The sequence below is a fragment of the Glandiceps talaboti genome, chromosome 6 (assembly GCF_964340395.1).
Source record: "Glandiceps talaboti chromosome 6, keGlaTala1.1, whole genome shotgun sequence".
In the NCBI taxonomy this organism is placed as follows: domain Eukaryota; kingdom Metazoa; phylum Hemichordata; class Enteropneusta; family Spengelidae; genus Glandiceps; species Glandiceps talaboti.
In genome coordinates, this window is record NC_135554.1 from 17,592,330 (window position 1) to 17,615,390 (window position 23,061).

Consider the following 23,061-nt stretch of genomic DNA (forward strand, 5'->3'; position numbering starts at 1 on the left):
AAACTCTACAAATGTGGACGATTTTACATTGCAACAGTGTGTAGAATATGAAATCTGGACAGTCCCTCATCGGCCTGTAAAAAAATAAACTGAAAGTTATCGATTTCATAGTCATGACTGTGAGGGCACTGTTTATTAGTAAGACTTCATGAATTGGTGAGCTTGAAGAAGACCGATAATCACAAAACTTTATAAGGAATATGTTTACAATCTAGGCAAAGCTTAGTAACATCCAGTTTTATTTTCCATTCAAACAAAATCAATGAAAGTATTTATTATTATTTTCTTTTATATCATTTTTCATTTTTTTGTGCAATAGTAGAAAATGAGAGGTGATGAACATAAGACGACATCCTATGCCTTCTGGTCATCATTAACATTAGTGTTATTATAGTTGTTGCTAACTTATTCATATCTAGTCATAAGTATGTATAAAATATTGTTGATTAATTAACGTAATAAAGTGATGAATCGCATTGGCATGTAATGTTTTGTGATGTGATGTATGTACACAAACGTACACACACATACACATATATATATACATGTATGCACGCACGCACGCACATTTATAGTCAATATGCACATACACATACATACACACATACATACTTACATACACACATACATACACACACATACATACACATACATACATACATACATACATACATACATACAGAGAGAAAGATACATACAGAGAGATACTCATACCTTGGTAATTATAATATGAGAAATGTTTTTATTTAGGTAAAGGGGGGAACTGAACAGTAGAAAACATATCTTTATTCAGTCAATAAAGAGGTTGAATATTCAGCTGTAAGAAAAACTAGCCAAGGAAAGAAAACGTAACAGAAATATTAGTTTTATTCAACCACAAAATATCAAATCAAATTAAATCAGGCCATTGTCTGTAATGAGTCCAAAAGTTGAAGTTTCATATAAAAGGTCATTGGTACTGAAAGATTCAATTTGGTTCATAGAACCAGGTTATTGCAAGGAATATTACTCTGGTATTTGAGCCTTCGATTACTAAGACAGATACAAACTAAAACTATTGTGCAACGTGTTTATACAACAGTGATAAGTTATTGAATGGACATCGGTCTAATTATAGTCTCAGTGGGAGGTGTCTCTGAAAACTAGTTTATTTAGAGTTCCATAAACTTGAAGTGCTGTTTTGGTACTTCCAATGTTTACACTATGTTGATCACCGGGTGATTAGGATCGTACAACACAGGTCAAGAGGAACTGCTATCACCCACTTGTGTACTCGACCATATTGAAGAACAATTAGATTTAGTTTGCATCTATCTAGTAGTAAACCAAAGGCTGGATTACCAGCGTCGTAAGTATGAACCCAAAGTCCATGAACAATTATTCTCTCTCACATGGCATCACAGTGTTGTGTTCTTTGTGATACTACCCTTGTCATTGACTTTGCAGTAGCTTTGCAGTAACGCCATCTCATCTGCATCAAGTTTATTATCATCAGAGCAACACTGTGATGATACTGGGGCCAATTTTCTTGACGATCTCTCCCAAACTTGACCTTTACTTTCATGACATAAAGACTTGGACTTCTGTGCGTGGCAGTCTGTCTTACAGTTGCTTGCGATCACTTCATTCAATTCACTACCACTAACAGTGTTTCTGTGACACCTACTACCAAGGTTGGTACTTGGTGCACAATTTTCTGCCTGTTTTGAAACACTGGAATTTTCTGCCTGAGGGTTTGGAACAGTGTCATCTTGTTTTGATGTGAATTGTAGAAGTGGGAATTTCTTTACTTGCTGATTTTGAACAAGATCTTTCAGCTCTGTTTTTATCTTCATTTTTTTATCTAAAAAGAAAATACAATACAATATGAATTCAAACACAATCTGATGATGTTTTACACAAATACTGTAAATCACACAATTTTGAAATAGGGCTATAGGCGTCACAAAATGTGTGTATGTATGGTTGGGTGCATGTATGTGTGTCTAAACGCCTTGAGATTTGGTGGAAACATTACCGTGGGTGTGTAGATGAAAAAATTGTTCGAATGAAAGTTATGGAATCGATCAGTGGTTTTTAAGTTATGTTATCTACATACATTTGAATACTCCATGGTGACGACAAGCTGATTGGACAATTATGTGTTGAGATTTTCAAACCTTATTAACAGCGTCTTGCAATTCTAGTTACAAGCTTATGGTATGAGAGATTGAACAGAATATACCATAAGCCTTGTAAACAGACTAAGTGAAATGTCTTACACTGTGTAAATGGATGATTTGAAATATTGGTTGATTTCTTCTGAGTGTATAAGTGTATCCATTCTGTAATAACAGACGTAGCCCATCCACTTGTCTTCACTTCACACTTATCTATTTGTATATGACACTGTGATCTATTGTATACCAAGCTGGTTTGTCTTTCCAGTTTGGCAATCCCTCTTTCATGCTGTAAAAGAGAAGAATTGTGGATTACCATATACAATTGGTTTGTTGCTCTAACACAATTTACTACACTTATGTTGATTATCACTTGATAGTATTTCACTTATATTCACTTAAGATGCCATAGACTTTTCATGCAAAAGACTCCCTAGGCAAAGGACTTTTCATGCAAAAGACTCCCTAGGCCAATGACTTTTCTACTACAGCGTAGGACCTTACCTACTACAATTATCAACTTTAACTTGAAAGAAATAATAAAAAAATCTGATGAACCCTATTTTTCCTTATCCACTCATTATGTATATATTGACAAATGAATATCAAGAAGATTTTCAAAAACAAATTTGTCACAGGACAATAGTGGGGAAAAACGTTTGCTAAAAAACTCAAGACAAACAATTGTTTTCAGGGTATGAGCTAAAAAAATGTTTGTGCTGCAAGTGTAGAAACTATCCCAAGTACATGTGTCTCTGTGAAGATTAAATTCATTTATTTACTTTCCTTGTTTGTAACAGGTTCTGTTTGTAAAAGCTTGCCTGTCATCGGTTGCAATATCCACTGCACTACTTCTCAGAAAATCCCTACAGTCTATACTTACTGTTATATTGCAACCTGACATGTCGAGGAACTGTAAATATTTGAATACCAGTAAATAACCAACACAGCGATCTGATAGCTTGGGATTACCTAGTATGTAAGTAGATTTGTAGTTAGTATCAAAACAAAGTTAGAAATGAACAGAATCTGATAAGTGTAGATTCTTGTAAATGACAGCCTACATTCCATATACAGACAGAGACAAATCACTGAGTGTCTACAATCACTGGCGCATGGCCTGAGGTTCACAGTGTGGAATCTTTTACAAAACAAGTATCAGAACTCTGAATTATCAAAAAAAGTGAAAACCTGGAACAAGGTATTCTTATTCAGTGTAAGATTATAACATTTCAACCTATTTACTCATCATAGTCCTGATCATTACTGGGACAAGCCATTAGCCAAGCAAGTGGACTTGTTATCAAAGAGTACCAATATTTACACATGTGATGATGGGCTCTTACATAACACACGTAAACAGCTGTAAAACATTTTATTACGCACCGCATCGAACAATTCGAATTACCGATAGCTTGCTTGATTAATGCTCATTTTGAGTTGAAATCCCACAACTTTAATGTAAGCGAAGAATGTGTGACTTAATTTCATCGTGTAACCTTTTCTCTAATAACAAAAATCAGTATAATTCAAAAGTGTAGTTCACAGCGTAAGATCATTTCTAAGGAGTGAGTCAATTGAGGCAAACCTTATCTCCGTCTTATATCAGTTGTTATCAATTTATCAGGCTATTATAAGTAACGCTACAAACAGCTTTAGAGATGCAAACAACTTTTATGACACCCGTTTTCGCCAGGCAAGCCCGCGGGTTTGTTGCACTTGGACCGCTAATGGTTTGTGACTGTCATGTGACATTCTCCAATTATCTTTTAAGGGGTGCACCACTACTCCAGGAAATAGAGAACGCGCATTTTCATAAAACTACAGGTTCTGGAGAGTCATTTCATGATTTTACATCACCTACAGTTTTCAGAGAGACATCAAATTCATCTAGTGTCTTTATATGCATGCCTCCTAAACTTCTATACTAGTACAGTTGTCCTCTGGCATTGGTAGTACACTTAACTTTATAGTAGGGATTTGCTCAAGCTATTTTTAATATTTACAATAAATTATGCAATCAGAAAATTCATAATTTATGATTTACCTGGTTTGAGTTCAGTCAATTGCAAGTGATAGTTTAGTATGCTTCAAAAAATACAATACATGTAAGTGTGAATATGAAGCAAAAATTATGCAGATGAAAGAATAAACTCAGCCTATGCCCCCCCCCCCCTTAATGCAGTTATGTATACAATGTTAATACTAGCAAGGATCTAAAACCATAACCTATATGGTAGCAAACAGAGGTTTGGAGCATCATATTGATGCTGCAAACATTACAGATAGTCAAAGTATACTTACAGGAAAGATTCAAGTGTGTTAGATTTGAGGGACCAGTACCAAAGACTCGTAATTTAGTTGTCATCTTCCTTATACCCACATCAGATAAACTGTTCTCACTCAGGTTGAGAGTTTCTAAACTGCAGTATAGATACAGCAAAGAATCATTCATCTTGAAGTGATTATGAAAGATATGACATATTACTACTACAGACAACAGCAAGTATTAGGTTTTGTAACACTGGTCTGCATTCTAAATAAGCTCACTGAGGGGTTCATGAACTCAGTTACAGCTAGGACATTACCCGGTGATGCATTCATTTAAGTGAACAAATGTAGGAAATAAATCATGAACAATATCTGAATCACAATGAGATTAGAACTGTGCAACATTAAGTATTATAGTTGCAGGACTGCCAGTACTATATTGTAGTAATACATAAAGGTGATGCTTGCATAGGTCTGTAAGTGAGAACTGCAGCTTAAGATCACTATTGTACCATCTAGAATGACGTACTTGTGCATTTTATGTTTGCATCATGGATAACTGTCTTCCAGATGTTCACCTCAATTATTAACAATATCTGCATTTACTTACTGTATTTCAATTTAATAATGAAATAATGACTATCATTTTAAAATAAAAATCTTTTGAAAGATCTTTACCAAAGTTTCAGAACCTGGAAAGGTGGGGGGGGGGGGGGATATATCAAATTCAGATAAGATAGATTTCCAACCTTTGTAACAAAATTTTGGAGGGAAACAGGTTTTGTAGTCAGTTTGGTGGCAAACCCTTGCAAAATATGTGGGCACCATTCTATCAAATTTTCAACTTACATCTCTTACGATGTATCAATAACACAACATCGCAAGCATAAATCTCTGCAACTTCAGTGAACATTTAAAGGTTTACATTGCAACTGAGATTATCAAACCTCCCTCTTTCTTTCTTTCTATAATCACCTTGGTATACTGCCAATATGGAGTAGAAACTCGTGGTCATCACCAAGTTCACATCTGCTAACATCAAGCTTGATAATTGAGTTGAATTGAAGCAAGAGATGCAGGCACTGATTGAGTGCAAGGTATCGTCCTGACAGATTTAACCCATCCAGTACATCTTGGTTGTATGCCTCACAAAACAGTTGCAGTGCCCTCACTTGTCTTGATCCATCAAGGAACACTTTGTGCTTCTGTGTCAGCTCAAATAATGGTTTGCCTATAACATCAGGGAAATCCACCAGTGATTCTACCAATTCAATATGTCTAGCAACAAAGTCCATTGCCAGGAATTGGAGTGACTTTGGTCCTTCTGTATTGCATGGTTGTTTGAATGACATTTGATTTAGTGATGTGTGTGTTTCGGCTGCTGTACAATTTCTATACACTTTACTCCTACGTCGTTTGACTGATGACTGGGACTGAAAACTTACTTCTGACACATGGTACAATCTGCCTTTCTCATTAACATATACCTGTCCAGTTTCACCTGTGTCTTCCGAGTTGCTAATCATGGTTATGCTATAGTCTTTATTACCAAACACAGATCACTCCTGAAATTAAAAAATCATTATAATGATGTGAGCTTATAATATTATTATTAATATATTACATTTTGTATTTTATGTTTTTGTTCGTATGTTTCATTGCTAATTGACCCTTATGTACTTTTACATTGTTTATGCCGTGGAGGTACACGTCTCCAGTGGTTATGTACACTACACTACACTACACTACATGAGTACTACACTACACTGCACTCCCAGGACTACACTACACTACACTACACTAAATAGTAGTCCTGCTTGCAGACGGAGGAAGTCCCTTCCGCGAACGAAACGTGTGCACCGTCTGCAATCAGGACTACTTTACATACACTGCTCACTAGACAGTACTGCAACGGTATGTTCCTACACTGGGTCTTTCTCACCAGGGCCGGGAGCCCTTGGGACATCATATGTCAGCCCGACTTACTCCGTCCAGCAGACGAACGTAGTTTGTGCATTGTGTACGCATCGTCGCAAACTACAGCCTCTTTTACGGCACCTATGTTTTTTTACACATCACTACAAAAAACACAACATCCTGGTATTTGAATTCCGCTTCATGCCCTCCGACCAATCACACGAGCTCTAACGCCGGTACGGTATAGACTTACGTCACGTGATTGTCTCAACGGAAGTTCGCATCGAATTTGTGCACTGAAAGGAAATTTGTTGCCATAATCTTTGCCCATAATGGTTGTAAAACATTGCTATTAAAGGCTGTACTACATATATAAAAATAAAGGTCATTTAGGAAAAGATGTTTGTGCGTATGTCTGTAAGGTACGCCGTGACGGGGCGCCCTCAACCATCGGCCAACCCCTAACACATCACTACAAAAGAGAGGAGGTCGGTGAGGGCGAAACGTCACGACGTATCTTACAGTCTACTAGTTAGCAGATCCATTCTCAAGCAAAACTTATACCGAAGTGTAAGCTAAATTTATAAAAAGAAACATTCTACTGGCTATCTCCTGACTACTATACTGCACGGATTCGAACATCGCATTGATATACATGCCCTATAATTTATAAATGAAACGTTCACACTATTGATTGTCTGTTTGCTCTATTTTGCGTTTTCTATCCAGCCCGGCCACATGCAATCTGATTAGAATCTGATGTTAGATAGGCTGGTTTTCTTGTATTTACCTTTATTCCATCGTTATTGCGTCTTTTACGTGAGTTTTGTTTTCCTGGGCGAACGCCTTTTCACCTGCAAAATGCACCCAGGTTGACTGAGAAGAAACGAGCAATCAGCAATGAAGGTGACGCCAACAGAGGGAAGAGACTTAAAGATATGGATACATATCAGTTAAGAGAATCTCTGAAGAGAGAACAAAGGCTGAGAAAAAATGCAGAGGCAAGAAAGAAAGTACTCAGACAACAATTAGAAGATATTGTTTTTTGATAGTGATGGGTATAGAAAAAAAACAACATATCCAGTATACCCCCATGAGTATCTGTTTTATTTGCTGGTTTATTTAATTATTTTATTTGTCCCTATACTTGTCGTTCGTTTGCTTGTTCATTTGTCATTTATTTATTTATTTATTTATTTATTTATTTATTTATTTATTTATTTATTTATTTATTTATTTATTTATTTATTTATTTGTTTTGTTTTGTTTTGTTTTGTTTTGTTTTGTTTTGTTTGTCACACGGTTCCTGGGTCCCCTGTGGTAGATGTTGTCAGATGTTGTTAGTTTTTGCCGTAGACAGCGCCATCATTGATCAAGTACGATTCCACTTTGTTTTTTATACAGCCTAATATCTGCGACTTTCATGGTGATGGATCACTTCGTCCCAATTTCAAGTCATCCCAGTTCAATTCGCCCCAATTTCAACTTGTCCCTGTGTCAGCTTACCCCAATTTCAACTCGGGAATGATAGCCAATTGCAATGCTTTGAAACAGGAATGACAGCATTTACAGTATGTAAACAGTGGAATGAAACATTTTTCTACACAATATTCAGTTAGTTGAATGACACTCTCTATACTAAACATTAGGATTAAACAAGTGGAATGACAGCCGCCACTCTATAACATATGCTGGCGACTGTCATTTCATTTGTTTAACAGTGTAGAAGGTGTTATTCAACTTCCTAAATGTAGAGAAAAGGGTGCCATTCCATCGTTTACATACTGTAAATGCTGTAATTGGTTTTCTGTCATTCGGGTTGTCATTCGTACATACATTCGCTATTGACTCCCAATATTTATTTTCATTTTGGTGGAATACTGGTTGAGGGCGCTGTTTGGTCCAAACAGCAAATCTCGTGTCCAAGATATTATCACTCATCCATATATTTTTTTAAAAACCCATTACATGTAGTGGTTGCAATACATACTCTTCTGCTGCACTACAGTGATGATTGTATTGTGCACACAAAAAAAACACTATGCCCCCCCCCTCACCTGCGCGTGTTGCCGTGCGCGCACACACACGCACGGACGGACGTACTCACTCACTCACACTAGTACTAATATACATGTTCCATCTGAGAAACATAGACTGCTCTGAATAGAGATATGTAAAGTCAACTACAATAAACATGTATTTTATTTACAATGGCAGTTGTATCAACTAGTCTACTTGACGAAGAGTGAGTCGACAACTAAAAAGGTTTAAATCTAAACGGTATCAGGCAATCTGATTAAAATCCGATGTAGTACATTGGGTATCGGTGTGGCAACTAATTATCAAGCCTATATAAAAAAAAAAACATGTAAATTATAAAATCATTATAAAAGTGTGACTACTTTGGAATGAGTAAGTTTCTCGTCTAAGATGAAACAAATAAACATAGTACAAATTCAAGAATTAAAAAAATCCATAGTTCTACAATATTGTATAAAGCGAAACAGATTAATGATTGAACATGGTGATCTTGTGCAAAGGAGAAATTCATTCAAGAAAACTATATGTATTTAAACATGTGTCTTGCATATTCAATAAAACTTTTTCTAGCATGTCTACCAATTTCAAATGTAATTGGTCCACCACCAAACATGAACATTCCGTGAAATCCGTCGTGGAAATGGTCCCATTTCACAGTAACATTGTTTTCTTCGAGTCTCTGCATGTATAAAATACCATCATCCCGTAACATGTCGAAACCGGCAGTAAGAATGTACGCTGGTGGAACCGTAGCAAGTTCATGGTCTTCTGCCATGAGAGGTGCAAAAGACGGACTCGTTATCACCCTGAATAGTTTATATGGCACATCCTCTGTTTCATTTTTTCTCGGTGGAGGTTTGTGCTCTGTTTTTTGAAACATGCTCGGCACGTTTTCGTGATCCATATGATCTAAGATGTGCACCTTCTCCGAGCTCTTCACACGGTTGTAGGCCCTCCCGTCGAGGAGGACTTGAGTCATTGAGTCGTTACCCATTGCGTAGTTGGAAAAGAACCACGCACACTGTTCACGACCAGCAAGAATTCCTGTTGTGGCTTGCTCATTTGACATGTAAGAAGGCAAAGTGAAGTCTATAGCCTGCAAAGCGGGGTAAATCAGGGCCTGGAATCTTAGAGGTGGGAGATTGTAATCCTTGGATAGCTTGAGGGCCACTGCTGCTGCTAAATTGCCACCAGCGCTGTCACCAGCAACTGCTACATTCATTGCATCTATGTGATGTTTTTCTGCATTATTCAGTATATATCTCGTTACTCTTGCACAGTCTTTGAAAGCAGTCGGATACTTATGTTCAGGTGCTCTTCGATAACTGAAAATGGTAAAAGGGATCATTACAAAAGTTCATGAACAAATGTTTTTCTTTCTTTCTTTCTTTCTTTCGTTCGTTCGTGAATTCGTTCGTTCGTTCGTTCGTATGTACGTACGTACCTACCTACATACATACATACATACATACATACATACATACATACATACATACATACATACATACATACTGTTTACATACATACATACATACATACATACATACATACATACATACATACATACATACATACATACATAATATATACATACATACATACACATACATACATACATACATACATACATACATACATACATACATACATACATACATACATACATACATTATGTATTAAATACAAGACAATCAATATACTTACTCCACGGACACAATGAACACTTTCAGTTTCCTGGCTATGTTCATCATTGTTTCATCGTATGTTTCTGAGAATGGGTGAAAAAGAACATCATTCAGTTTATGTATAATAAATTACTACACTATGACAGTTCTAGCCCTTTCACAGTTTCTTCGTGTATCAAAATGATGTGTTGGCCGGTCATGATGACGATAATGATGATGGTGTGTGTGTTACCATGGTTACCAATTTGTTAATGTTGTCAGACTATTTTTATGTCAGTAGTAGTAATACAGACGGATTCTCTATACGTCCACGGACAGAGGCGCTGACACGTGTATGATTTACCTATAGATCCACCACCATGGGAAGGTTAACTAAATGACAACTGTATGATTTACCTATAGATCCAAACATAAATCCACCACCATGGAAGTATAATAAGGCAGGCATATAGTCTTCCTTCTTCTTCACTGGTTCGTACACACGAACTCTGACATGGTCAAAAATGGTGAAATAGGCTTGAATTGTTTTATGTGGTTCCTGAAGACCTAGGATACCGCTATCGTAGACTCTGCGAAGCATTTGAGGCTCTGTACCAAATCCTAGAAACGCTCCGGCTTTGGCCTGATCCCAACGTGAAGAAAATATGAAAACGTTTACAAATGATACATTTTAATTCCTAACTTGCACCAATAGAGCTATTACGTTCTATCTGATGTCAACGATAGCTATACAATAACATCATATTGTATACAAAGTTATGTCTGTATCATTACTATCCTATTTCATTTATTTATTTCATTTTGCCCACTTTATGTAGAAAAGCAAAACAAAGCGTCAATGTGACTAAAATATTAATATTTACTTTTGCGCAACAATTTAGAGGAAAGGAAATTTTACACGTTTTAACTCTCCTTTGTCCTTTCTTCTTGGCAGATTTTATTACTACAGTGTAAACTTGTGCAAGGGTGTATGTATTGAATGTCGTTTTATCAAATGCATCGGTCTTTATCACCTGCAGTTATTAAGCCCGCCAGTGGCTAAAAGGGAGCGGCCGGTACTGTCATCTACAAGAATTTACCAGCGAGAAGAGTTATTCCATATTCGCACTAATTTGTTTTGGCGCAAATATTTTAGAGCTAAAATACAACTATTCACAGTATTGAACTCTAATTAGACAATCACGCCTCGTTTCAATAATCATTAATTTTATGATAACCACAATAATTACGCATGCAGTTTTCATGGCCATGCCTTATTGTAATTGTGAAAAGGTAACTTTAATTATTAACTTTTCGTGTACAGACTAAAATCCATTGTGCCTGATTACTTATTAACTAGGACGCCATATTTGTCAGGATGGTTTACATTTCACACATTCTTGCATCGCGATGAATAAAATAACTTAACAAAGATAATGGCACTGAGATAGTGACAAATTTTAAACTCAATTCCATTGAATCAACCGACTCACTAGCGTCGATAATTTCTGTACATGACAAGCTTCTGAAAGGATATCTAGACGTGGAGAACCACTTTATACGCTAGCACATTTTATGTTAAAGAATAACGTACTGGTTTGTTTGTTGTTCATGGTATTGACACAAATATGACTGCTTATATTTCGCAAAATTAACTTCAATCATGGTTTATCTCAGACTGGCACTTTTAACACAGTGATTTGTTTCATATGCATATAGGTTTATCATATCTGCACATATCTTCCTGAGTAATGTTCACCTCCAGACGCGTATCTGATTTGATTCAAGCATGTTATTCATTGATTGTGAGCCGTCATTACATCCGTCCATTACATGAGTATTAAATTTTTTTGACGGGCTTGGTACCAAAACTTAATTCGCCTGTTTCACTGCTCAAATCCGATCATCAAGACTCGAACATAGCCTGTTTCGGATTATATCCAAGTCAGTTGATAGGAATGTATAAGTCTATCTGATAATAACGGAGGAATAATGCTTACACGGTCACATCCAACTAGTGGTTATATGTGACTAATATTAATCGACCTAGCTATACAGTGACTTACCACGTGCCGTAGTGCTCTCAAACCAGCGTCTACCAACCTCAACTTGTGTGGATCCGCGATTCCATTCGGCATTGGAGCATAGATGAAATATAAAAGCACGCCGAGGAAGACAACGAAAACGGCAGCCAACGTACGCATTGTATCAATTCTTTATACTATCATACACGTGTTACAGGTGTGAGTATAATGACCTCATACAAGTAAACAAATTTCCAACGGTACTATGCCCTCTGTGGTAGTTTTCAGTAAAAGTTTTCTCTTTCGTTATGCATATATATCACCATCAACAAGGTTTGATGTGTTGACTTCTGCGTTACGTGTACCAATTGAGCGTACGTATCTGATGAAGTTTGCCGACAAAATATATGAAAACGGTATGATAGTTATAATTGATCAATACTATATAGACCTGGGCACCATATGCAAATCACTCAGTTGGTTAGTGGTACGGAGCCCTTTCCCTGGACCCTGTCTAGAGTCTGGAGATTTGAGCACCTCGGGGTCACGAGAAAATGAGCTTATCGCTATTATTAAAGTGTATTCCATCTTTCGTTTCCCCTCCGCCCCCCCCCCTTTCCTTTTTTGTAAAAATGGCAATGGCTGGGAAATCAAAGTATTGCGATCTATCGATATATATACCCATAGAAGTAACAAGCTAAGTGATCGGAGCCTCCACCCCAACTACTATTTTCAATGACAGAAGTATCAGAATGATACAAACCCATACTGTGTCAATTTGATAAGAGAAATTATTGCACAAAAAAAATGACACTTTTGGAAAATGGTGTCTGAATGAATGAAACGAAGTGATGAAGCCAAGTCCATTTTGAACAACTTATATTATGCACACAATGAATGTAATTTTATTATTTCATGTTACCGTAAGACTACATTCGATAACCACATCTGATGTAACAATGAATCTGAGCAATATATAACAAAGGCAAAATGGTACTGAGAAAGTTAACGAACTATAACTTATAAGCAGCAGCGTCAGGATGCGAGAACGCTTGCGTATGGGTCAACTAGAACACGTTGTTTTTTACTCGAGGCATTTCTGTTTGACTGTCAGTGGCAAACTTATATCATTAACAGACAATTTCAAGTTAACTTCAAAATAAGACATGTTTCTGTGCTGTGGTTCAAGGGTGAACATTTGAATAAGGGTGAGGTATACCAAGATTTTAGCAGAAAACGACCTCTGACCTGGGGATGTTTTGGCGGGAAATTGAAAGTAACACAATACAAAAGAAAAGTTACAAGTTCAAAAAAAATGCTAGTCCGCGGACTCCAACTTTATTGCATGGGAGAATATTTACATTATCATTCTGCATTTAAAGTTCAAATTTCTTCTTCGCATAAGCTATAAACTTTTCACGGGCTTCTTTTCCGGCTTCATATGATTCACCGAGGCTGAAAATTCCATGGAAACCAGATTCGATGTGGTCCCACTTAACTTCGACCCCAGCTTTCTTCAGTCGTCGTGCGTATAGTATCCCATCATCCCTCAGTACATCAAACTCACACGTCATAATGTAAGTATCAGCTAATCCTTGCAGGTCTTTTCTCATAAGAGGCATAAAAGTTGGATTAATGAAAGTCTTGAACAGTTTTTGAGGTATTGGATGGCCTTCGTCGCTGTATGATGTATTGACTTTGGATTCTCGTTGCTTAAACTTTTGTGGTACATGAGAAGCGTTTATATAGGATAATACATAGGCCTTATCCGTCGTTTCCACGTGTCTCAGTAGCTCCCCTCCTAACACGATTTCAGCATTTTTCGGATCAACACTTCCGAGGGCGTAATTAAGACGGAACCCAATCGCTGTTTTCCGATCGTGTGAGCCATAGAGAACCCGATGGTTTTGTAAATAAGACGGCAAGTTAAAATCCAATGATTGCAAGACTGGATAGATCAGACCTTGGAACTTTAATTTCGGTATTTCCTCTGCACGAGAGAGAAGGTGGAGCTTCTGGGCCACCACAGCTGCTAGATTGCCACCGGCGCTGTCGCCCGCTACGGCGATATTGTTAGCGTCAATGTTGTAGTTCCATGGACGTTGTAGAATTGTCTTCGTCACGATAAAACAATCCTGTAGAGGTATTGGAAAGGGGTTCTCTGGTGCCAAACGGTAACTGTAAGTAAAACGGAGATTTTAGACCAGTTGACATTTTGAATAGTAAAAGTACAAAACTTAACTGAAATACTGTACACTGCAATGATATATATAATTGTATAAATTGTATATTGTACGCACACATATGCATACAAATTATACACATGTACATACATTTGTATCATATGTACACACCTCGTCAAACACATCACATGCACCCATACATACATACATACATACAAACAAACAAACAAACAAACAAACAGAAACTAAACATCACAGCACCCCCAACACCACCCCATCTCACACACAAACAAACATACATACATACTACATACATACACACACACACACACACACATACATACATACATACATACATACATACATACATACATACATACATACATACACACATACACACATACATACATACATACATACATACATACATACATACATACATACATACATACATACATGTAGACACACACACACACAAACTCGGAGACACATGCGATTATATACATATATACGAACCAAAACTGAAAATATAAATTACACTTATGGAGACAAAAAGATGCATGTTGCAAAAAAATAGTTTCTCTTAAAAAATGTAAAACTCACCCAACTGATATAATTTTTATTTTCAAAGTAGTCGCCAGAAAACGGGTCGTTTCGTCATAGGAATCTAGGAGAAATAACATTTAGAACTGATCATGGTAAATGTATCTAGTGACTCTCAAAAGAAAATCAGTTATTGTTTTCATCATGCAAAGCACATAATATTTGGAGAGTAAAACAGGAAGACGAAGCGATATAATAATCATATATACATTCTGTAATGTATCATTTGTAGACGTGGAAGGTACAATCATGTACTAGTAATAGTATATACGATATGACGACTGTTGGAATACATTGTCGACATCCTCTATCTTGGAAAGCAAATGCTTGAAATTTATTACAACATCGTAGAATAAAGTTGATGATCGATTTTCTTGTTAATGACTCGTTAAAAGAAGAATGTAATATTCTGAAGGAATTGTTTCATGCTTTGATACCAATGGCAAACTTTTTAATCGTTTTATGATATATTCATTGAATCCCAACAATGGAATGGGGTGTCGATAATTGAGGGATGCCAATTAAAGGGGAGCGTCACTGAAGGGAATAGATTTCTCAAAAACTTTGGGTTCTGGAAGGCCGTTTCATGATTCAAATCACATAAATTTGTGCGATTGCCAAGACTACCAAACCGAAACTCTATTTCACCTTTACTATTCGCACACTGGTCTACCGTTGCCTCGCGAGGGACGATCGCACACAGTCATACAAGCTCAATATATAAGCGAACTTCGTTCGTTTAGGATGAGGGGTCTGGCTTCAATACGATTGCTGAACTTCGTTTTCGAACTTCTAACCAAATTTCGAAAGCGTTCACGCCTTCAGTATATAACAGGTTCTGTACGTATTTACTACTGAGATGTAATGTTGATAAGTTGATTAAAATTGACATCTAATGTGATATACAGTGCTGGGTTTCAGGTAGCACTTTGATGTGTTGACGATCATCCCAGTAAATAGGTAATTCATAAGGTTGGAAATTCATGTTTACAATGTTTGTACATTGCACCGTACGACCGGTATATATTTTAGTTTAGTTTAGCTATATAATAGCTGTCACACCGCTATATTTCATAGCGGTATGTCCTCTATATATTTTGCATCATGTTTTACATGATATATAAACTGTGATGTCACACTTGTTTAGGGGTTTTGTCCTAAACGAACCATGTTCGCTTATTGAGGTTGTGCGATCGTCCCTAAGACTTGGCAGATATACATATTTATTAGATGCATACTGAATATTCATGACTATTTATCTAAGGTAACAAGCACTTAGAAGACTCACGCAGTGCTTAGATACTGACTTGTTATTAATTTCTAAGATGGTGCACCTGGTACTTAATCATTTTTTTTTCAGTCGTTTTTTTCTCGCGCCATTGATTATTGTTAAACATCTGTCAACGAATTTCTAAAAACAATTTACATGTGCTTTATCCAACGATAATTATTGAATAGGTCCATTTGGACAAACTTTTCACAGTAAAAAAATCAAACTTTGAATGAGTGGCTGAAATCAGACCGCCACCCACATCATCAGTACAGGACCCCGTATATGGCGACCCGGTCGGTACTTCCTGTGGTTTCATACGTACCGATACTTCCCATAACCATTCCACCGCCATGAAGGTAAATGATAGCAGGTAGTCGTGCAGAGTCGGCCGTACTAGGTTCATACACACGTACGGGTACATTTGCTATCTTGGTATCATAGGATCTAACCTCATCAGCAGTATCTTCCTTATCTCTCCGTTGTGCCCTCTCAAATAGATATCTTGTCACACCAATTTCAGTACCCCACTCCATGTATTCAATAAAAGTTGCCTAAAATATAAACATTAATTTTTAGAGATTAAAATAAGCAAGAGCAAGGTACACAGGATGTTAAATGTATACAATTAATTATATTCATCTCATGAATACTACTGGTGACAGGGTGATGTTTATCAAATAGACATCCCCGAATTTCTGGCTTGCGAAATAGATAATGAGAGAGAGAGAGAGAGAGAGAGAGAGAGAGAGAGAGAGAGAGAGAGAGAGAGAGAGAGAGAGAGAGAGAGAGAGAGAGAGAGAGAGAGAGAGAGAGAGAGAGAGAGAGAGAGAGAGAGAGAGAGAGAGAGAGAGAGAGAGAGAGAGAGAGAGAGAGAGAGAGAGAGAGAGAGAGAGAGAGAGAGAGAGAGTTTATGGTTAACAAGCCTTGAGTGCCCACGACGACAAAAAATACAGTCGCATGAAGAGACACATCTCAGACCGATTCGGGACATGTCAGAAGATGACATTGAAATAAACTGACAAATAATTAATGAGATACTGGTACATGACAGTAATACTAGTACTGGCATTACCGGTGTTTGTAATATGGTGAACATTTACTAATTCAGTTAACTATACAAAATAGATTACACATTGCAAAGGAAGTCATGATGTCACCAGACGTTGTGCTGATTTCATGGATACGCGTCCCTAGATACGGAACTCAAATCGTCTTTCTACTGCAACCACTCCCTGGTGGAGTGATAAGCAATCGGTAACTTGTTATCGGCATAATTGTGAACTGAGTTCAAACACCACACTCATTTCTGACGAAATGTACTAGAAAACTGAAATAAAACATGTCATGATTGGCTTGATTGTTCCAAGAGCATAATTTATAATTTATTCATTCAACAAAGACAGTTAAATTATGGGATGGAAATACAAGAAATAATAATAATTGTAAAAAAAAAAGAATTACACACGCGAACATACGCAGACACTATTTAACTCGGATAGCACCATAAGGTGATATATTGAACTTTGCGACAGTACGTAATTTCGGATTGGTCACTAAAATTGTACACAATCCTTTGTTTATTAACAATGACCAGGTAAAATCTGACAATATATTGGGACAACCGCATAGTATTATTGACCTTTGACCCGACAACGCGACAACTAGTAGTAGTACACTCACCATGTGTTTTCCCGTTCTGGCTGCAGCATTTAGAAATGTGACCTTCATTGGGTTAGAAATACCTGATGGCATCGGAGTGTATAAATAGAAGGCAGTCAGAGCTAGAGCAATCTTCCACGTAACGTTCCAAATAAACCCCATGGTGTACAGAAATCCTACGTACCGAGAGGCTGGTCAAACACAAGTTTTGATAACGATGCGCAGCTCTAAATGTAAAAGACGGATATGATATACAGACAGATATACGGATGTTGACCTTTGCACTGTGAACTCTTCACTCTGTGTCAATATTACACTGACATCGCACGCAATGGAGAGATATTTCAAACAGGCACGCACAGCTATGCAAATGTTCTTGTAAGTAATTTTGGTCGATCACAAACTCTTAAAAGTACTGCACTGGCATTGGAACAAAACTATTCTCCAACAGGCAATTAAATATAGGTGTAAGAAATGTATTTTATTTCAGTAGCCATGAAAAAGTATTACAAACAGAAAGGGGAAAGAAACGGGGATGGGTAAACTCAAAATTTAACAAAAAGAACAAAAAGATACATGCACAGTATTAGGCAAGTTTATTACATTGGGTTGAAAAGTTCACATTTCTCATTATAAGTATTTAGTTTGTCATTTCTCTTCATAATGAACTACTCTGTACGTTTCATTTTATAGAATGATTATCCATTATATTATCTATAATTCTTTATTCTCTCTTTCCAAGACATTCTTTCAATTCACCTCTTCTCTTGTAAAGCTCTCATCAGTAGTCTGAATGTACAAAAGGAGTGCGTTCTTTGCAATGCACTGGATAAGAGTGGCCCTATTTTTTTATGTTTCTCATTACTTTTTAATGGCAACTATGGGTCGGTCGGTCGATTTAAAAAAAAGTGAAAAACTAAAAAATAATCTTCATGTCTGCTTCTCCTTTCCCTCCTCTCTATCTTCTTTTAATTGGATTCCTGGTAACAAGCCCTTTCCCAACTTCTCTACATAATTGGTATGTTCTCAGCCCCCTACTTCCGTCATGAAAGAAATTCTCTGTTCGTGAACAAGTTAAGTGTCTTCATCGCCGTCATGGCTGTAGATGACGTCGACAGTCCATACACTTAAGCTTTTTTATTTTGATGTCGGAGCTGAAATTTGGGTCTTTCAGTTAATGAGAAACAGAAAAAATAGGGTCGTCACTCTAACAGCTTTTGCCTCAACACAGCACAACATAACACAACACAACAAAAATTTATTAATACTTTTAGGACATTTCACTTTCTGGTAGGAAAACAATCACGATCCGTCGGCTAGCTTGACTTGTGTCCGCACACACCCGAAAGACGACATAGCAGCGATTTCTACTGTTTATATCTTCATGATCTTTCTCCCACCACGTCATCACAATATCCTTTTCACCACTTTGACAATGTCCTCCCTTAGTCGATGGCCAACTTCAAGTCCTCCAACTTTCAAACCCATATACAGCATTGCATGGAACCCGCCTGGTATATCATCAATATTCACTTCTACGCTTGCATTTTTCAGTCTTCTTGCGTAAAGGGTTCCGTCATCCTTCGCAACATCGAACTCTCCAGTCCAAATGTGCGTGTATGGCAATCCAGTGAGATCGTCTGCCAAAAGTGGCGCAAAATATGGATCTAATAATGTACTGAACAGATTTTCTGGAATCTCATCCATGGTCATTTTCATAGTAGTCAATTTTGGTGTAAGCCCAGTTTGTATATCTTCCTTGTTGAGTAACTCGTGGTGAATGTACTTAGCAAAGTGTGTGTGATTAGAATTCTTCATAGTTACAGCTTGAAGAAATTGCCCTTCAAACATGGCATCTACTAGATCACGTGGCCCCTCTCCAATAGCGTAAAGCAACCAATAATAAACCATAACTTTAATGGAGAGTAACCCTTCGAGAACTTTCTCATTTCGTTGATATGACGGCAAAGAAAAATCTAGAGCTTGTAGAAGGGGGTAAATCAGAGCCTGTAATTTCAATTTTGGAGTAATTTTGTTCTCCTTCAGCTGTAAAGCAACGGACGCTGCCAAATTCCCACCAGAACTTTCACCAGATATGCCAACCCTGTTTGCATCCACGTTATATTCGTCTGCATGTTGCAATAGCCATTTAGTTGCTCTGTAGCAGTCGTCTACTGGCCCTGGATAGAAGGTTTCTGGAGCTAGCCTATGCCTGTCAGAGAAGATGATAAGAACTAGATGATAATAGTCACACCGCTGAAGAAACAACCCACACTGTTCAATAACAGCTATTCTTATTATAGTGTCATGATGTCGCTAATATTAGGATTCTTCTTTTTATCATTCTTTTGAGCGAGGTCAGTTTTTACATACATACATACATACATACATACTATACACAGTGTTTTTAAATTTGTCAAGGGTGGGTGCCATGGCGTAAGTAGCTGAAATCATAGACGTCTCTCCAACGTCTCCGGTCAAATCTAGAAGTACCCTTAGGCTATCATTTTAACGGGATTCTCAACCAAAAGTATGGTACACTATTTTGGAAATATTGGCATTACTTGTTTAGTGCCATAGGGAGATCCTCTTGGTGACATTTTAAATAGGAAAAGTTTGTGATTAGAGTGTGGTCCCGACCACTTTTCCGAAGAAAACATAATATTTCCATAACTTACCCTATAGATACAATGGCATACTGTCCCAGCATATCAGTCAAATCAACCATAACTTGATTATAAGCATCTATAAAGTGGGTATGTATATTGTGGTTACTATTAATAAACTACTAACAATAATAATTATGATTAAGGATGGTTCATCATTTTCAAATCAGCGTTTGATAATTCGGTCTAATTTTTGTTAATAGTTGAATGGTCAGTTGATTGATTGATTGATTGATTGATTGATTGATTGATTGATTGATTTACTGATTAACGTATAGAGACAGGCAGATGGGTGGTCATACGATAAACAGTAATGTGTAGTTAGGTGGGTCGATGTGTGGGTGGATGGATTTATACATGGGTGGATGGATCGGGATGGATGAAGGGAGGGACAGACGCGGTAGCGACAGGTGTAAAGAAAGACAGACAGATATCTAGCCAGACAGACAAACAAACAAACATACAGACAGACAGACAGACAGACAAATAAACAGACAGACAGACAGACAAACAAACAAACAGCATTTAGCTATCTTTATGAACAGTTTTATGATGTGCACACTAAATTACCTAAACCCAACGTTGCCCAACCGCCGCCATGGATAAAAACCAAGGCTGGGAATTTATCACCCGTACTTTCCAGCGGTGCATACATTCTTACTAGTACTCCATCGAAATCATGATCAGTAACGTTGATGTGAGGCATTCTTGGTTGTACTAAGTCTACGATCTGTGTAGCTATGTTCATAGCTGGACGATGTATTTGGTACTGCTGTATAACTCCTAAATATTGTAGAATTGTCCCCTGTAGAGAGTATGCATCAATAATAAGTAATAAATTAATAAAAATTAATAATCTTTATTTATACTGGCTAGTTCTTTAAGTATATAAACGCTGTCTCCAAAGAAGTCCAGTGAGGGCCATCCCTCATGGGTTCAGTGTTAATGCAGGGAGAAACCGGAGTACCCAGGGAAAACCTGCGTTGTTCGGTAGAGTCAAACTGATCATGAGCGACACTCTTACTTAGAGCATTGAAAATTTAATCAAACCCCGACTGGGTTCGAACCCCGGCCGCAGTGGTAAGAGGCGAGGCGAGTGGTTTAACCACTCGATTAGGCAATCTTACACGTTTTACGATAATGAAAGATACAAGGTAAAGTTTTCATATCTGAAAGCCATTTATCAGAATTAGGAAATACGATCCGCGAATGTTAGATAAAACGGAAGTTCAAATATGGTACAGTCGTTATATTCTCATGATGTTTAACAGAAGACAAACCTAATGGCCATAAAGTGCCATCCTCACAGACAAATACACGTATTTCCTTAACTTTCAATATCAGAATGAATTATTCAACATATTGGCAAAAGGGCCATATCTTGTAACAAAATCATTTCAAATTTGACAATTAGCCTAATTTCAATTCATTCTATTGCATTTTGAAATTATTTGATGGGCCAGAATATACCACTGATTCCCCATAATTCCATGTTTCCCCTTCAAAATCAGAACTTCACGACCGCAATTCTACCTTGTTTGCTCCCTCCCGCGGCCGATTGCCCCCCCCCCCCCCACTGAAAAATTGTGCAAGAACAGCTTTTTGCAAGAACAGCATCTTTGACTGCACCTGATCATTTCTTTGAAAGCGTCTGCTGTAGGCAGTTTCACCGAACTTATTATAACATATATTTAATTAGCGTCACTACTACGATATGCTGGCCACTCTATATCATCACAACCATACGTGACGTGTGGTTGGATTTGTATTAAACGTTGTATATACTTAGATTATAATGGGATATGACAATTCAATGTTCGTATGAATGGATCCCTTCATTACGAAGGGATTTTAACGAAAAATATTTTTTTTAAATACTCAATGACCAGGATGCTACGTAACTATGTCTTTCTCTTAATACTTGATTCCTAATTGATCAGTATTTTAACGGTTTATTACCTATCTTTAAGTCAATAAAAATCGTTTCTCACTTGGGAAAATGGCAAGGATTGTTACGACATACAATCTACCTTGATATTCACATAATCTAAACACAGTATTACAAATTCATGACAGATATGTGTGCATCTTCACCTACTACAGGTATATCAGCTTGACCTTGACCCGGTCCAACCATCCCTCTTGTACTTACCAAGTTTATTCCCGTTCTAGCTACCCCATTTACGACAGAGACTTTGATTGGGTTAGTAACGCTTGGTGGCAGCGGAGTGTATAGATACATCGCTACTACGACCAACAAGAACTTCCACTTAAAATTCCACAGAGACATTGTGTAGAGTTTGGAATATTCAGCTTTACTCTTTGGACATGAGACCCGTTGTTTCTTTGTTTCTAGTACTCGCCTTGATCTGTTTAGACCACAGTATCAAAGGTTAGGTTTGAACTTAATTAACCAGCTACGCTGACTGATCATGTACGATACGAGTAGATGCGATGTAGTCTTGGTAACCCAGCCTCGAGCTCACCACTGATGGCTCACTCTCTGGCCGAGCGGGAATCTCTCAGTGCTCAATGGAGTGGCTGAAGTCAAAGAGTCTGGGTAACCAAAACCAATGAGAGATGGTTGATCATAATCATCACG

General features: G+C 37.4%; 4 protein-coding genes across 4 annotated transcripts; all 4 read right to left on the bottom strand.

Annotated features, from left to right (window-relative positions):
* Window positions 1-880: 880 nt before the first annotated feature.
* LOC144436916 (leucine-rich repeat-containing protein 42-like) lies at window positions 881-6,447 on the bottom strand. The gene is made up of 6 exons (XM_078125781.1): window positions 6,417-6,447; window positions 5,406-5,970; window positions 4,464-4,582; window positions 3,043-3,131; window positions 2,262-2,448; window positions 881-1,843 (listed from the first exon to the last, which is right to left on the bottom strand). Exons 1-6 carry the CDS (start codon window positions 6,445-6,447, stop codon window positions 1,398-1,400), a joined length of 1,437 nt encoding a protein of 478 aa, XP_077981907.1. The 3' UTR covers window positions 881-1,397.
* Window positions 6,448-8,907: 2,460 nt separating this feature from the next.
* On the bottom strand, window positions 8,908-12,255 carry LOC144436917 (neutral cholesterol ester hydrolase 1-like). The gene is made up of 4 exons (XM_078125782.1): window positions 12,118-12,255; window positions 10,469-10,694; window positions 10,092-10,155; window positions 8,908-9,712 (listed from the first exon to the last, which is right to left on the bottom strand). The coding sequence occupies exons 1-4, from the start codon at window positions 12,253-12,255 to the stop codon at window positions 8,908-8,910; spliced, it is 1,233 nt and encodes a 410-aa protein (XP_077981908.1).
* Window positions 12,256-13,451: 1,196 nt separating this feature from the next.
* Window positions 13,452-17,955, bottom strand: LOC144436767 (arylacetamide deacetylase-like). Its single transcript, XM_078125627.1, has 4 exons — window positions 17,815-17,955; window positions 16,457-16,685; window positions 14,862-14,925; window positions 13,452-14,253 (listed from the first exon to the last, which is right to left on the bottom strand). The coding sequence occupies exons 1-4, from the start codon at window positions 17,953-17,955 to the stop codon at window positions 13,452-13,454; spliced, it is 1,236 nt and encodes a 411-aa protein (XP_077981753.1).
* A 1,245-nt stretch (window positions 17,956-19,200) lies between these two features.
* On the bottom strand, window positions 19,201-22,749 carry LOC144436918 (neutral cholesterol ester hydrolase 1-like). The gene is made up of 4 exons (XM_078125784.1): window positions 22,612-22,749; window positions 21,030-21,264; window positions 20,472-20,538; window positions 19,201-20,005 (listed from the first exon to the last, which is right to left on the bottom strand). The coding sequence occupies exons 1-4, from the start codon at window positions 22,747-22,749 to the stop codon at window positions 19,201-19,203; spliced, it is 1,245 nt and encodes a 414-aa protein (XP_077981910.1).
* Window positions 22,750-23,061: the final 312 nt, after the last annotated feature.

Coding starts and splice junctions, on each gene's coding strand:
- LOC144436916 (XM_078125781.1), bottom strand. CDS start 6,447: ATGCACAAACTACGTTCGTCTGCTGGACGGA. Junction 5,971..6,416: donor ACGTTCGTCTGCTGGACGGA/GTAAGTCGGGCT, acceptor TTGGTAATAAAG/ACTATAGCATAACCATGATT. Junction 2,449..3,042: donor TGTCAGGTTGCAATATAACA/GTAAGTATAGAC, acceptor TCTCTTTTACAG/CATGAAAGAGGGATTGCCAA.
- LOC144436917 (XM_078125782.1), bottom strand. CDS start 12,255: ATGCGTACGTTGGCTGCCGTTTTCGTTGTCTTCCTCGGCGTGCTTTTA. Junction 10,156..10,468: donor ATTTATGTTTGGATCTATAG/GTAAATCATACA, acceptor ACCCATTCTCAG/AAACATACGATGAAACAATG. Junction 9,713..10,091: donor GTGTTCATTGTGTCCGTGGA/GTAAGTATATTG, acceptor TACCATTTTCAG/TTATCGAAGAGCACCTGAAC.
- LOC144436767 (XM_078125627.1), bottom strand. CDS start 17,955: ATGGGGTTTATTTGGAACGTTACGTGGAAGATTGCTCTAGCTCTGACT. Junction 16,686..17,814: donor CCAGAACGGGAAAACACATG/GTGAGTGTACTA, acceptor TTTATATTTTAG/GCAACTTTTATTGAATACAT. Junction 14,254..14,861: donor ATAAAAATTATATCAGTTGG/GTGAGTTTTACA, acceptor TTTTACTTACAG/TTACCGTTTGGCACCAGAGA.
- LOC144436918 (XM_078125784.1), bottom strand. CDS start 22,749: ATGTCTCTGTGGAATTTTAAGTGGAAGTTCTTGTTGGTCGTAGTAGCG. Junction 20,539..21,029: donor TTGGGCAACGTTGGGTTTAG/GTAATTTAGTGT, acceptor CCCACTTTATAG/ATGCTTATAATCAAGTTATG. Junction 20,006..20,471: donor TATGCCATTGTATCTATAGG/GTAAGTTATGGA, acceptor CTTCTCTGACAG/GCATAGGCTAGCTCCAGAAA.